This window comes from Trachemys scripta, chromosome 3 (genome assembly GCF_013100865.1).
Source record: "Trachemys scripta elegans isolate TJP31775 chromosome 3, CAS_Tse_1.0, whole genome shotgun sequence".
Classification (NCBI taxonomy): Eukaryota; Metazoa; Chordata; order Testudines; family Emydidae; genus Trachemys; species Trachemys scripta.
Window position 1 is genome coordinate 40,171,767 of NC_048300.1, and position 14,907 is coordinate 40,186,673.

The 14,907-nt window shown below is 36.7% G+C and overlaps 1 protein-coding gene across 2 annotated transcripts in view; it reads right to left on the minus strand.

Moving 5' to 3' along the window:
* The window catches only part of UBR2 (ubiquitin protein ligase E3 component n-recognin 2), a 109,624-nt gene that overhangs the window by 77,604 nt on the left and 17,113 nt on the right, over positions 1-14,907 (minus strand). For both annotated transcript variants that reach the window (XM_034764494.1, XM_034764493.1), the window contains exons 5-9: positions 13,148-13,278; positions 11,588-11,726; positions 10,261-10,323; positions 7,720-7,840; positions 1,285-1,392 (exon numbers count right to left, since the gene is read on the minus strand). In XM_034764494.1, the coding sequence (XP_034620385.1) occupies positions 1,285-1,392; positions 7,720-7,840; positions 10,261-10,323; positions 11,588-11,726; positions 13,148-13,278 (562 nt within the window). The remainder of the gene's footprint in view (positions 1-1,284; positions 1,393-7,719; positions 7,841-10,260; positions 10,324-11,587; positions 11,727-13,147; positions 13,279-14,907) is intronic.

Here is a 14,907-nt window from a genome sequence, read left to right on the forward strand (position 1 = left end):
TTAGGGGCCCGCTATAACATATTATCAAGGTTCAATACCGCTGTTTCGGTGGGGCGGCGCTAGGGAAGGAGGGTTTGTTTCCACGGGGTGGGCAGCGCTGGGGGGGGAGGTGTTGGGGCGGGGCTGGGTGGCGCTGGGGGGGGTTTCGGGAGGGTCATGGGTTTAAGCCCTCAGCTGTTTTCTTTGGAGTAACATGGCCTTCGCCGCTTTACGAGTTGTGCAGGTCTGTCCTAGAGCCTGGGCTCCTGCCCAAGCACCAATGTCTACCTTGCAATCAGACAGCCCCTTACCCTGAGTCAGCTGGCACAGGCCAGCCGTAGGTTTTTAATTGCAGTGTAAACATACACTTAGCACCTAGGGAGATGTCTGCCAATCCCGCCTACTACTCCTCAGACCAACGTTGTGCACAGCGCACAGCGAGGGTACCTGGAAACACATCAATAGCACGTAGATCTGGAGTTGTGGAGGCATCAAGGAAGTGGGATATGTTTGGGATTGGTAATGTTGTGTTATATTCCCATTCACTGCCACAGGGGCAAACTACATATTTCCTGGTTTTCTAATGTTTGTTTCAAATGTCATTTTAAAAACAGGTCATTTTGGAGGGGCTGTATCTCAGGATGCCCTAGACCAAAGGACTCAAAATTTGCATCAGACTCTACCAGCAGTTCACTCTCTGAACTGACAACAATTTTCAGGCCAATCATATTAAACCTGTGGATTTTAAAGCACTTTGGAATAGCAGCACAGAAGACTTACAGGTGTGTGAACTGCTGCAGTCATTTCCATAGGGTGTTCTCGGCTCAGTGGGTTTGAATACAGTCTGAAACAATAGCTCTGCATCTGTCTGTCTTTATACAGAACCAGCAAATTTTAAAATTAGACCATTTTGGAGGAATGGGCCTCTGTCTCAGGAACCCCAAAGGACTGCATATTTGTGCTATTGTCTCTACTCTGGGCCTTCAACTGGCGTAGCAATTTTCAGGTCAATATGTATACACATGTAAATTTTACAGCTCTAGAAGTCTGTTCTAAACAGAAAGCTCTACTCCACCTTCAATATAGTGCTGAAAGGGCCATCCCATAATTTCACAATTCAGCATAATCCAAATTAGGGACGAGGTAAAACACAGTATATCTGTAAACAGGCAACTGCATTTATAATGGATGGCAATAAAAACTGCCTAAAACATGAACAGATTCAACAAAATAAAGTGGTCACCAGAGTGCTTTCTATTAGCACATACAAAGTCATTTTCTTTAAAAAAGTGGGAGACGACTCACCTTTCCACAGTTTAGAATCAGACAGCATTAGTTTATCAACAAGAGAAGAATTTTCACCATCTGGTCCCTCTTGTAAACCAACCTGACACAATATTCGACGAAGGCCATCTTAACAAAAACAAATCATGGAATAAATATACAAAAGTTAGTTAATATTAAAAAGTTACTTTTAAACGTGTATGTACCATAATGGAAGTTTACATAATATACTGAGTGTACATCTTATATATTTTTTAATCTCACCAAGCAAAAATAATCAAGGCCTGACATATAGCGTCCACTTTCTTTTGCTTTTGAACTGTCCTCTCATAATAAGAAACGAAATAAGAGTTAATTCTGAGGGAAGGGGAGAGCCAGGGCAGGGGCATATCTATTATAAACTGATCATGGGCACACTCAAAGTGAATAAGGCAGAGGATTAAAGGCCTGTTGGAGCAGTGGACATAAACACTGGTTCCTACTTCCCATGTGTTTCAGTCAGTGGCTTCCTAATCTACAGGAACCAATTGACCATATCCTCCTTGTTCACCTGGTCCAGCACGATTCTCTCTCTCCAATCCTGTGCAAGGAGGTTAGTGTGCTTTCAGCAGGATGAGCAGAAGACTCTAATGTCTGGCCTCCCATGCAGCAAAAGTGTTGCATTTCTGCCTACAAATGGCTGCACCGGAAATTAGGAGGGGCAATTATTTTTCCCTTTAATAAAATATCCAGTTACGTTGAAAGACTACCAAACTAAGGATGAGATTTTTCAATGTGCATAAATTGCGCTTTTAAAAAAATTCCACCCTAAATTCATGTACTTCTGCCCCTAGATACCAAGATAATACATCTGTATCTGAGCAGAGACCTGACTAAATCTCCTGACTCCTTATCCCAGGCTTAATGAGCGTACATTTTTCCTCTCTTGAGGAAGTTAACTACTAAAAGCAAATTGTTTCAAAAACTGTTTGCATATAAACTGTTATCATGACAAGTTATGAGCCAAAATTTTTTGAACTCAGGTGTCTAAAATTAGGTTCCTTAAGCCATTTAGACAGATAAATTATTCATTTTCAGAAGCTCTGAGCACTCTCAAATCCCAGTGAAAACAAGGGCTCAGCACCTTTGAAAAAAAATCAGTCCATCTTGATTTAGCTGCATAAATGTAGTTCTAGGAGCCTAATTTTAGACACCCAGGTCTGAAAATGGTTGTTTTATCATGAAAGAGACCAGGAAAGAGAAAGGAAGATGCAAAGGAAATTAGGTTCTTTATCAGTTCAATGGACGAAGAACATTACAAAAATGGCTACCTACACCATTTTAAAAAAACTTTTTCACTTTATGTGTTTTTATACAATGCCCCATACCCAGCAGCTGATGAATAAATACATGTTAGAAATAGCTCATGAAGATTACATGCTTCCAATGTTTCAAAACCTGGAGATGGACAAACCTATTAAGTCATCTAGTTTATCTTTGTGACAATACAGGACCATTCACTATAAATTTACCAGTAGCTTCCACTTATTTTGTTGAGAGTTTATTTCACAGGTTAACATACCTCACTATTGGAGAACTTAATGAATATAAAGAAAAACTCTTAATTTAATCCCATAAATTTTATGACCTTCCCCTTTTATAATACTATATACATCCAAATTCTGGTATCTGCCCCAATCCCATGCAACCAGGCTTGGCCCACAAGGGGAGTTTTGAGTAGAAAGCTTTAGAAGTATATCCCCAAATGCCATTTTATTATAATTAGCTGAATTATAAAACAGAAAGTTTCTCTATGTATGTGAATGTACAGGATATAAACAAAACCCCATTCCCCAAAAGATGTTTTCTAATAATGGATTTTCATGAGGAAAAAAATCTAATCAACGCACGGATAATTTTAGCAATGAGAACCAGCAAATTTTCCCTTTTAATTTATTGATGGGAAAGGGGAATTTTGAGGATTAAAACCTGGAAATTCAATTAATCTCTTATGGGGAAAAAAGCTGCAATGAATATTTGCCAACAACAGAATCCCATGATTTATTTCCAAAAAAGATTAGTCCCTAAGCCTCCTCTTCTGCGGATCTTTGGGAAGGATGAAGGATGGTAATTATGACACAATGTATGCTGTTGCTCATAATCTACTCAAAAAGCAACAGTTTAATACTGTTTCCAAACAAAAGAAATTGAAACTATCATCCTAAAATAGGAAGTTCCAAGGTGGAAGTTTACATTTCCATTTGTGAATTGATCACACTGACAACAATAATCATTATGCATGTACTTTCCCAAAGCAGAATTCTGGGCCCTAGTCTATTGGATCAGTGAGCATGGATAGAGCCCTGCACATCTGCAGATATCCACATTTTTGCAGCTTGCGGATCTGATGTGGATACAAATTTTGTATCTATGCAGGGCTCTAAGCATGGAACCCATGTTAAATTAACATGCAGAACCCTGTTAATTTAATAGGAGCTGTGCACAGGTCAGTGCTAATGGATACAAATAGAGTTATTTTTTCCTCTCCCTACAGAGATTTTTTTCAATGTTACTTCTTTTTTATATCTAGGGCAAACAGTTTGGGTTTGGATTTTAAAAGGAGACTGTACTTTTTGTCCAAACCTGGTGAACAGTTGTAAGAGTCAGAACTCTTCTCTATCAGCTTAGATTGCTAGAGGGCGTTCATCAGAAACAAATCTCAAAAATTCCTGCATTTAAAAAGCAACAATTGTCTCCTCCATAAAACAAAAGTTTCCTAGATATTTCTTCTTTAAGCAACATATGAGATGTACTTCAAAGAAAAAAAAAGTCTATGTAATTGCAGGGGAAAAGACAAGGGTGGCAGAAAGATACAAACTGAAACTCTGCAGTAAGAAGTCCATTCACAACAATAATTATTAAATCACAAACATGCTTTCTGCAACTATATCAAAAATAGTTTTTTTTAGAAAGGACAGGGATTAAATAGTGGTATATTTTTAATGGAACTATTTTATTGCCCAAGTCATGTTGAGCATGGCATCAGAGGGATAACGTGGTCACCAAGAGACAAGGTTAGAGATTATCAGTGTGGCGGGCCCATAGGAACATTTCAGAAATATGAAACCTACTTAGGTAGTAGAATCTTTAGGGCAATCTCCCCATTTGCTATTGAATATGCTGTTCCAGTTATGCTTCTATAACCACACACATTTTGTAAAAAGGACTTTCCAGTCCTACATAAGGTTAATATGGGTCTCAGGAGACTGCTGCACAACATGATTTACTTCAAATTCCTTTTTAAAATTTTACAGCAGGTTGACCAACATAAAACATCCAACTAAAAGGAATAATGCTGACAGATTACACTTTTCCCTTTCTATGTCCTATTGAAGGAGTCTGATTACGACAGGTTGTTCAGCATGGTGATAATGGGAGGGGAGTGACCTTTTCATTTCATGGGCAGCTATAACAATCCCCCCACTGTGGATGCACAGTAAACTCCTAACATTCAGTTTGTTCGTTCTTATATTGGGAAAGATGAGGAATAAGAACTCCACCACACTGTCCAATAAAAGGTGACTAGACAGTTTATTTTCAAAAGGATAAGAAGAACTATATGTTTGCTAGTTTATTGTTGGTTTATTATGGAGTTTGCATCCCATTATGAAAATGCCAGAATAAGCTTTCAGCTTCATGCACTGGCAAAGGCTTGACATTGATTTCACAAAATATGAAGGCCCAGATCATTACTCCTAGATGGACAGAATAGACGCTTCATATGTGGCTCTCCTTCTGCCAATGCAGAATTGGGGCTCAACCACCTCTGCAGCACATTTCTCCCCTCCTTCCTTCAGACCCTGTGAAAGGTGCTCAGCGGATCTGAGGTTTGCACAAATTGGTGGGCAGAATCTGGAAAAGGCCAAAGACGACCATTTTTAAATTTCTAACTCCCATTTCATAAGATGACACCTCAGAGAGTACAATATTGCATTTCTGAGATGCTTAAATCATTCAGCAAAGTAACTACAAGAGAACCATGTCTTATTTCCTACCAATATAGAGAGTTCAAAAATCAGGATGCAAGCATATTATTCTCACCAGCAAATATACAATTTTTTTTCCTTCTGAATCATAAAAAGGTTTAATTTAGTCAGTTGTGGGCACAAAACTGTAGGTACAATGTGGCATCTGCAATTATTTGACCCTCACTTTCACTCAGATGTTTATGTCACTTATAAGCAGGTGCAATCTGGTACTTGGACTTCTAAGTGGCTAGCACAATTAATTACGCAACAAAATTGAGCTCACAAAAAAGGAGATACAGATAATGCCAGGTTGAAAGTTTTGCCTGAAAATCCGAGTAAACATTCCTTGAAACTGTATATTCCATTTGCCTCTCCATTAGTTCATACTCACAATAAACCCAGATATATAGCACGTGCAGTATATTACCAAACACATGCACTACCACCACCCAGTCAGAAAATTTTGATTTCCGTAACTTTATATATTAAATTATATGAAAATGAACTACATGTTCAATCATTCAAACTAATGCATAATTAGATATGGTAATGATACCAAGCTGGGAGGGGTTGAAAGTGCTTTGGAAGATAGGATTAAAATTCAAGATGATCTGGACAAACTGGAGAAATGGGCTGAAGTTAATAGGATGAAATTCAATAAGGACAAATGCAAAGTATTCCACTTAGGAAGGAAAAATCAGTTGCACACATACAAAATGGGAAATGATTGCGAAGGAGTACTGCGGAAAGGATCAGGGGGTTACAGTGGACCAAAAGCTAAATATGAGTCGTCAGTGTAACACTGTTGCAAAAAGCAAACACCATTCTGGGATGTATTAGTAGGAGAGTTCTTAGCAAGACATGAGAAGTAGTTCTTCTGTTCTACTCCACGCTGATTAGGCCTCAACTGGAGTATTATGTCCAGTTCTGGACACCATATTTCAGGAAAGATGTGGACAAATTGGAGAGAGCCCAGAGAAGAGCAACAAAAATGATTAAAGGTCTAAGAAAACATGACCTATGAGGGAAGATTGAAAAAATAGGGTTTGTTTAGTCTGGAAAAGAGAAAACAGAGGGGACATGATAATAGTTTTCAAGTACATAAAAGGTTGTTACAAGGAGGAGGGAGAAAAACTGTTCTTCTTAACCACTGAGGATAGGACAAGAAGCAATGGGCTTATATTGCAGCAAGAGAGATTTAAGTTGAACATCAGAAAAAACTTCTTACCTCTCAGGGTGATTAAGCCCTGGAATAAATTGCCTAGGGAGGTTGTAGACTCTTCATCATAGGAGGTTTTTAACAGCAGGTTAGACAAACACCTGTCAAGGTTGGTCTAGATAATACTTAGTCCTGCCATGAGTGCAAGGGACTGGACTAGATGACCTCTCGAGGTCCCTCCCAGTCCTATGATTCTATGATGTTGCAGGTGATGCTATGCGAATAACCCTAGAGAATTTTTGGACATACACAGCACAACACAATTTTTAGTGGGGTTATAGCTGTATTTTGATAACCATGCCAAAGCCTCTCCCTCTTAATCCACTTCTGTCCCTTTACAGTTGGCTAAGACGTAGGTTAAGTCTACATGGCCCCGTAGTTCAGACTATGGGGATGTGAACTGCAGCACATGCTAGCAAGCTGCACTGTAACTTCCCAGGGTGGCCATTGCAGGCATGAAATTAAAGGTACCTAGTTCACATTAACAGAGTCCTCTTTAAACAGGACCATAGTGCCATGTAAATCCCACAGATGGAACCAAATCAAAAGTTAGGCCCATAATTCATTAATAAGCTATATTTCCCTACTTTCTTTTCCCTAACCACAACCATAAGAATGCTGCTGTATGAGAGGGAAGAGAGCCCTTCATCTAGAATTCACAAGATACTCCCCATGAAATGAGACTGCATACCTTGATTCCCTCCTTCTACAGAGGGAATCTTCTTCTGAACATCTGTTCAGTGCTTCATTGGCTCACTTCCTCTCTCACACTCCTTGGATTTGAGAACATTAAGTACACTTTTGCTGTTCTAGTTATACTGTGACAGATACGAAACAATCAGTTCTAATTAAATAAAAAAAGGAGTATTATTCACATCTATTCAAGGTGTCCATGTTTTAATGTATTTCATTCATTTAAAAGTGATCAAGGGCTGAGGGGTACGCTGTTAGCGCACACAACTCAACAGCAATTCTCGAACTGTTTATGCTCAATTCCCCCAATTTTAGTACGGTGAATACATAAAGCGCTTTCATATGGGAGTCAGGGAGCACGAATCCATGCATGGACAACAGGATGAAGTGTGTCAAAAGTTATTAATGGTTAGTCTAACATGTTATGTATTTGAGGTAAGCTGTTTTAATGCTAAAAAAAATCATACTTTTTTTTAATATTAAGTTAGCCTCTAAATTATCCTCTAGTCTATAGCAAAAGTGTTTGAATTTGCCTACCTGAATATCCAATAACGTTGCCAAGCCAAGTCAGGAACTTCAAACCAAAGCTCTGATGGGCAACAATAGATGAATGCATAACCTGAACCTTCAGTGGCTTTGTCTGGCGACTGGTATTTCTCTTAAAAAAGAAAAGAGAAGGGGGAAACTTAGTTAAAAGTGAATATCAGGAAAGATAAGTTTTGTTGTACAGAAACACACAGCATTCTATACACTAAATTAAATTTGATCATAGAAATTAAAATGGAGACCTATTATTAATAGGCAATCCATCATAGGTCTTCCACATCCAGCACAGGATTATTTCCAATAGTACATTAACAAGGAAAACTCAATTTTATTCTTAAATTTTTTAGCTGAAAACAAAAAAAATCCAGTATAATTCCAGTTTTCTGAATTCCCTTTGATATCCATAGTGTGTTCTCCCTTTCCTCACCCAAATTAGGCCTATATTAGTTAATAGCACTTCCGATTAGCAGAACCTTAGTTAACCAGACATTTTGAATATCCCCCAGGCCATTCAGATAAACAGGAGTGCACTTTATAATTTTCTGACTGAGCACTGAAACAGTATAACCGTTTGTTATAAAAATTTTCAATAAAAAAAATGTTTTGAAGGGTCTTTTGGCCAGGTCAAAAACTAACACCCAACATGCTTAGCTGCCCCTCCCCACCACCTTTCCTCTCCTCCTCGGCACACATCTAATACCTGCCTCTTACTGATAAGCACCCTCTTGAAAAACCTCAGGCAGAAAAGTATCAAAGTGAGCTCCCTCCAGAGCAAATGCGTAAGAGTGACACAGTAGCTGATTACCCAGAAAATAGTGAAACTAATCATCCACAAAGTAAATGCACTGAAATTAAAGAAATATATTTCCCTTTTGATCTCTTACTGTGCTACTAACCTTTGGGATTACTCGTAACAACAATAGGTAAAGATAACTGATATGGAAATGCAATTTTCAAGTTGATGGTGTCCCTTCAACTAAATACAATGCCAAATTTTGAAAAGTAATTATATATGTTTCTGGAACCTAAACAAGCATGCAGCATGCAAGCCTGTTCACAGAGATATGAAATTATGTTTCTTCCAAAATACTTCAATACTTGAAGACAGTCACTTCAGTTAGTAAAACTGAATGAAAACCAAAATAGTTTATTGTATGTATAGTATTAGACTGTTTCACACAGGTAATTCACTTGAAAAGCTCTGATGGTAAACAGATTTCCCTATGAATAAATTCGCTCGTTTTCCTTACATTATTCAACTTTTATCTTTATAGCTTAAGTACATTTTCAGTTTTACAAGTTTTAACAATTAACTATTTCAGTGACTTATGCTTTTACTGATAAAGTTAATTTTTAACCATAGTAACACACACAACAAATTCAGTTCTTTGACTTTATTGGTGTTAACTGATAAAATGTAAGATTCTAGGATAGCTTAAGCACTTTATACATTACTTTTACTTGTATGATCTGATGTGTAGTCTCAAAACTACTGTAACATATACCATGTATTTTAATGAGAATTCCCCACGACTTTACCAGAATGCGCTGCTTTAAAAAGTGATGTAAATATTTCCACAGTAAGAACTCTGCTCCAATCGGGAAGCATGAAAATTATTTTCCCAGTTCCTTAAATCAACTACAAAAAAGACATTTGTGTAACACACTTAATCTTAGCGATTGGAAATATTTTCTCTCTTTTCTTTAGACAGCAATATTTGTTAACGTTACTCTAAAGTAGAATTTGCAAACTTATATTCAGTTTAGTCTGAAATTTTTAAATTTCTAGATGTTAAATAAGGCACAGGCTACAATGTATACACTAAGAGAATCACTGATGCCTCATGGGTAAATATGCATTTTCTGATTCTAAAGCTTAAAAAAGGACAAGCACAAATGTATAAGACATAAACCTTTATTATTCATGACACTTGCATTAAAAAAACCAGGGTTCTTTGCTGCTTATGAATATATTCTTCTGAGGCTTATTCCCAACCTGAAGTCATCCCCTCTGACAACAGCTAGTTGAATGTGATCACAGAGTATTAGTATTTCAAGCAAGGAATAATTAAGATTAGATGAACTAAGTAACAAAAATTCTCCTTTCATGCAAGTGTACCTAAAAACAAGAAACTGAAGGAAAAAAAGCCATCAAGAAAAGGAGAAGTTTGTAAATATGAGAATTTCCATGAGATATTTTCCGCTCTTTAAGAGTGAAATAAAAACATTATTCCACATGCTGATTAAGTATTGAGAATTACAGAGGTGGAAATCTGATTTGTCAAAACTACCCTGGACCCGAGATTCTTGTTTCTGGAAGTGCACTGGTATGATGATTAGGCCACAGAAATTGGCGAGAAAGTATAGACCGGCATTGTGTTGCTACCCTCAACCTCCACCACAGAGTTATTAGTTAAAATTAATATTTTGCACATAAAATATCAAAATAGTACATGGTATTTCAAAACTGTGCTGTACTAAGCATTTTATGGGAATTTAAGAATTATGGATTAAGTATGTAAGATTACTCACCACTATTACTGATTTTGCTTGATCACAATACTGGAAGTCTCCATATCGGACTGATCTACGTCCCTTTAAATTCATAAAAACAAGATGATAATAAGTAGCTTGTTGAAACACAAGGATAAGCTTAAACGCTATGTCCTAATGTAATGAGAACAGTAAACCACAGGCAATAAGTCACCATCTATGTTAATCACATTTGCAGTTGCTTTCTAGGGAAAGCTTAATATGATCCTAAGTATCTGACAGTGACCTTCTTATTCAAAAATTTAACAACACTAATTCCTATTAATGTATGTCAAGCATATTTTATAGTATTAGTATGAAGGTGCTTCTTTTCCAGCTAATTTAAAAATAGGACATTTTATATCATAAGATATATTTTAATACCTTTAAAAAGATATTGTAAAGCTTGTTAGGCCTATAGGTTCACTTGACTAGTATGATAGCAGTGCTGGCTTTACCTGAATATTTAGGGGAGCTTATAATCGGTGATTCTTTCTTTAGTGTTAAATATGCCTATTAAAAATGTGCACAGTTGATTTATTCATGTTGTATTATAAACAAAGTGGCTCACAAGTTGTTTTATAGTACATATGAACTGGTTTGCTTTCAAAACATCAATTCAAGTGTCAATCGCTTACCATGCAGCAAGGTTCAGTTTAAAAAAAAATAAATAAAAAAAATAAAAATCAATCATCCTTGAAATATGGATGTACAATATAGGAGAAGTCTGGCACTTTTTAAGCCTAACCAGGGGAGTGTCCCTTTTAAGTTATATGATGCCTAACTAATGATATTACAAAAATATTATCTGGGACAGGGAAAATAACTGAAAAAAGTCACATTTAACTTTAGATGTTTTGAGGCCCCAAACTGACTCTCTCATTTCCCATCAGCAAAGAACAGCCTGAAAGAAGGACCTAGAGGAAGTGCCTGCCCTGAAGGAAATGGCCAATGGCTTGATGTAGAAATGAGAATATACCTTTCCTAGGAAGCACAAATGTATCCTGGAAGAAAAGAATTCCATCCTCAAACACATATAATCAGCTGTGGGATGTGCAGAGCAAGGAGGGTGGTCTTGAGTTGATCAGTGGGCCCCTTATGGTAAAGTCAACTAGGCGCTAAATTCCCTGCTCTCTCCAGCTGCTGTGAAACTGCCAGCTCTTCTCTATTCCCTCCTGAAAGCCTTTTATCTGCCAACAGGCGAGAGGAGAGAAAGAATACTGGGAAGACTCACAACCACTTTAAAGGAAAAAAAGCACTAAGTTTAGTCATATATATTCACCCTGACCTTACTTTTAATTGAAGTTCCAGCAAGGAAGTTACTTACATCTCTGTCTACTGTTGTTGCAAAACCAATGGCCTCTTTCTGTGTACAGTTGACAGCTTTCTGGAGAGTGTATATAACTTGTTCATACGTGTGGACTTCATCATTAAAAAGCATGCAGTAGTAAGTGTCACTCTTCTCGCTATAAAATAAAGACCGAAGTTAAATAATTAAGTGCTTCGCGTCTAATCTATTTTTAATTTTAATAATTTCCAACAATCTGAATCTCTCTAACCTTGGGTTAACCCTGGCACTAATGATGTACATCAACAAGGCTTTATCCTGAAGCTGCTGAGTGACTTCAACTCCCACTGACTTCAGTGGGAGTTAAAGGCATTCTGCACCTTATAGGAGTGCTCAGCACCTTGAAGGATTAAGTGCCTAGTGAGTAAAGATGCAGAGTATTAAGTCAGTCTGACAATTCTTGACTTTACTTCTGTGCACTTTTTTTATTCTGGGTTAGCAGTTTTCTAGTAAAGAAAAATTATCTAACATACCTGTTACACACTATTCTCCCATAGCTTTGGCACTATTTTCCTACCCCTATCTTTTCTAGGTCTCCATAATGGTCTCTCTCCACCAAGCAACTAGAATTCAGAAGTCTTTTGCAAATCTATGTTTACCACTTTATAACATAAGATACTAAACCAATAAAGCCATTAGACCAGTTCTCCATATTTTTGGAAAAAAAATTTAAATCAGTGTTAAATATAATTCTTTAACTTCCACCATTTACAGTATTTTCCCATGCAAAGCAGAACTAAAAGAAACTACTGTAGTAGAATCAAATTTTAAATAAAGATGTTTTATTCCTAGTTCTATTGATTTCAATCTAGAGTGATAATTCCCAAGTTGTAATTCATGGACCAACAGAGGGGGTTTGAATAGAACTGGTTGGTCAAGTGGCACCAACCCCCCCTACTTGTTTTAAGTTGCTACATGGAATTAAATACTATTTTTCCTCAAACAATTGTAGCTGCTACAAGGATATTAGCTGAGCACCAGCCAACACTGGAGATGGTTTATGCAATCATGAAAGAGAAGAGAGATGCTCCACTGTATGATTCCCACTGTAAAATGTTTTGAAAGACACTTGTCTACATCATCGCCCTATTGGAGTTAAAGGAAGACAGCATGTAGACCAGTGATACACAGTCCTCAATGGTTCAGGAGCCAAATTAGTGATCAGCTTACCCAAAAGAGCCACAGTAGTGCGACTTCATTGTTTCATTTACTATAGTACTATTCATATTTAAACAGTATGACAAGGAAAATATTTAGTGTGTTTGTATGTATATAATTCTTAAAGCAAATAAATAACTTAATGCAAGTTGATAACTTAATTTGTTAATGACATAGTAAAAGCATCCTCACTCGTTAATAATTAAATCAGTGTTTTAATACGATGTGCTGCAAAGAGGCTCAGAAGACACATTAAAGAGCCACTTGCAGCTCGTGAGCCGCAGTCTGAGTGTCACAGATGTAGACTAACGTGAGCATTTAAGTTTTATACTTTAAACACCTGCACGTCTCGAAAACCTCAAACACAAAGAATATACTTACACAGTCTCTAAACCAGGTGGCAATTCATTTTCTTTTTCCCATGTTAATATATTTACTGCATATTGAAACATGATAGCAAAAATGTTATAAGCTCTTGCTATCATATCTTCCGATAAATGCACCAGAGGATCCTGCAAAGTGAAATTGATTATAGTTAGATAGTAGAAAAACATTATAGGAAAATTAAACAAAGAAAATGAGCAACAACAAGAACCATTTGGGTTTGGGCTCAAACCCTCATTCCCATTATCCTGCTTGTATTGGACATTTCATTGTTCATATTTCATTTAACTTAGTAAGTTATAGTATCAACAATTATCAAAGCCACATTTCCTTTTGTTAAATTTTATATTCACACTAGTTATAGTACGTTACAAATTATAAACAAGATTCCAGGTTCCAAAATACTATATTTCACTCTTCTCCCTCTTGCCTGTTTCTGTGTAACCATATGATAATTTCTTGTTAAATATTTCTAAGATATGGTGGTACTCAATGGCCACATCTAACCTAAAAGTTTACACCAAAATGCAAAACACGTAAATACTAAATTTATACTATCCCATTTAATGCCATCGTGGAATTTAAAATGATAGCCATTCACTAGTTTTGCATACCTTACTAATTTATTTTCAAAAATAGAAATTCAGTGCAGAAAAAAGTCTGTAAAGCATGCATGAATTCCACAAAAAAACTGAAGAATGCCAGTTTGATCATAATGGCTCACTGACGTGATTATAGTCTGGTGGGAAATATGTACTGAATTCACCCCATATGCATGTGAAAAATAGAAATGGTCCAAATTTGTAGGTGTCATCTACATTAAGGAATTAAATGATAATGAGGGGAAGGAGGGTTGGAAAAGGAAATGGAGAATGACTGCTTGCACCCAGAACAGTTTTATTCTTAATATCCCTGATTTATATTAAACTGTTATTGCATCTTTGTAACTTAAGAAAACAGAATAAAACCCAAGAGAATATGAAGTTGGTTCACTGAGCCCCCCGCAGTATAATGTCATTGCTCAAACTATAGCACAAGCCAGACTGGCAACTAAAATTAGCAGATAGTTCTATTTTTGGAAAAAACACAAGTGATTAGAAACTATTGTGGAACAATCACATTTCAGCTTATTTATTTAACTGAAATCCTTTTAGAGCTATATATGACTGCAAACTTGGAATCTTAAACTAGAAATAATGTTTGCAAAAAAATCAAACTTACTTCAGGCTACCAAACCAATTCCCTCTCTCCCCTCCTTCTTGATAAGTTTTACTCCAAAGCAAGCTTTTATAAGAGTTTTTACTTCCTCCTGATAAGTAGCATTAACTTATGAAGAACAAGTAACTATTAACCTTAGCAAATCTGTCATTACAATAATAATAATAATAATATTGTAAGATAAATGAGTGAGAGGCAGTAAAACTTGACTTTAGAAAGCAGTGCACACTAGTTTGGTGATGTCATCAATGCTGAAAATTGAGGTTGTTCCTTAAAAGGAGCACATGGTCCACATGAGAAGGAAATGATATTGAAGTAAAATGACATATTTTAAAGGTGACCCATAGATATTTTATTATTAACTATCTTTAAGGTTATATCATCAATCTGAAAATAGGAAAGATAAGAAGGATGTTGAGCACAGCAAAGATTGCAAGTTGTGTTTGCCCACTCATCATTTCAGATTCCCTGGAGTAACTGCTATCTACTCCTACTCCACAACCATATGCATCAGAATGCAACATGATGTACCAGAGAAC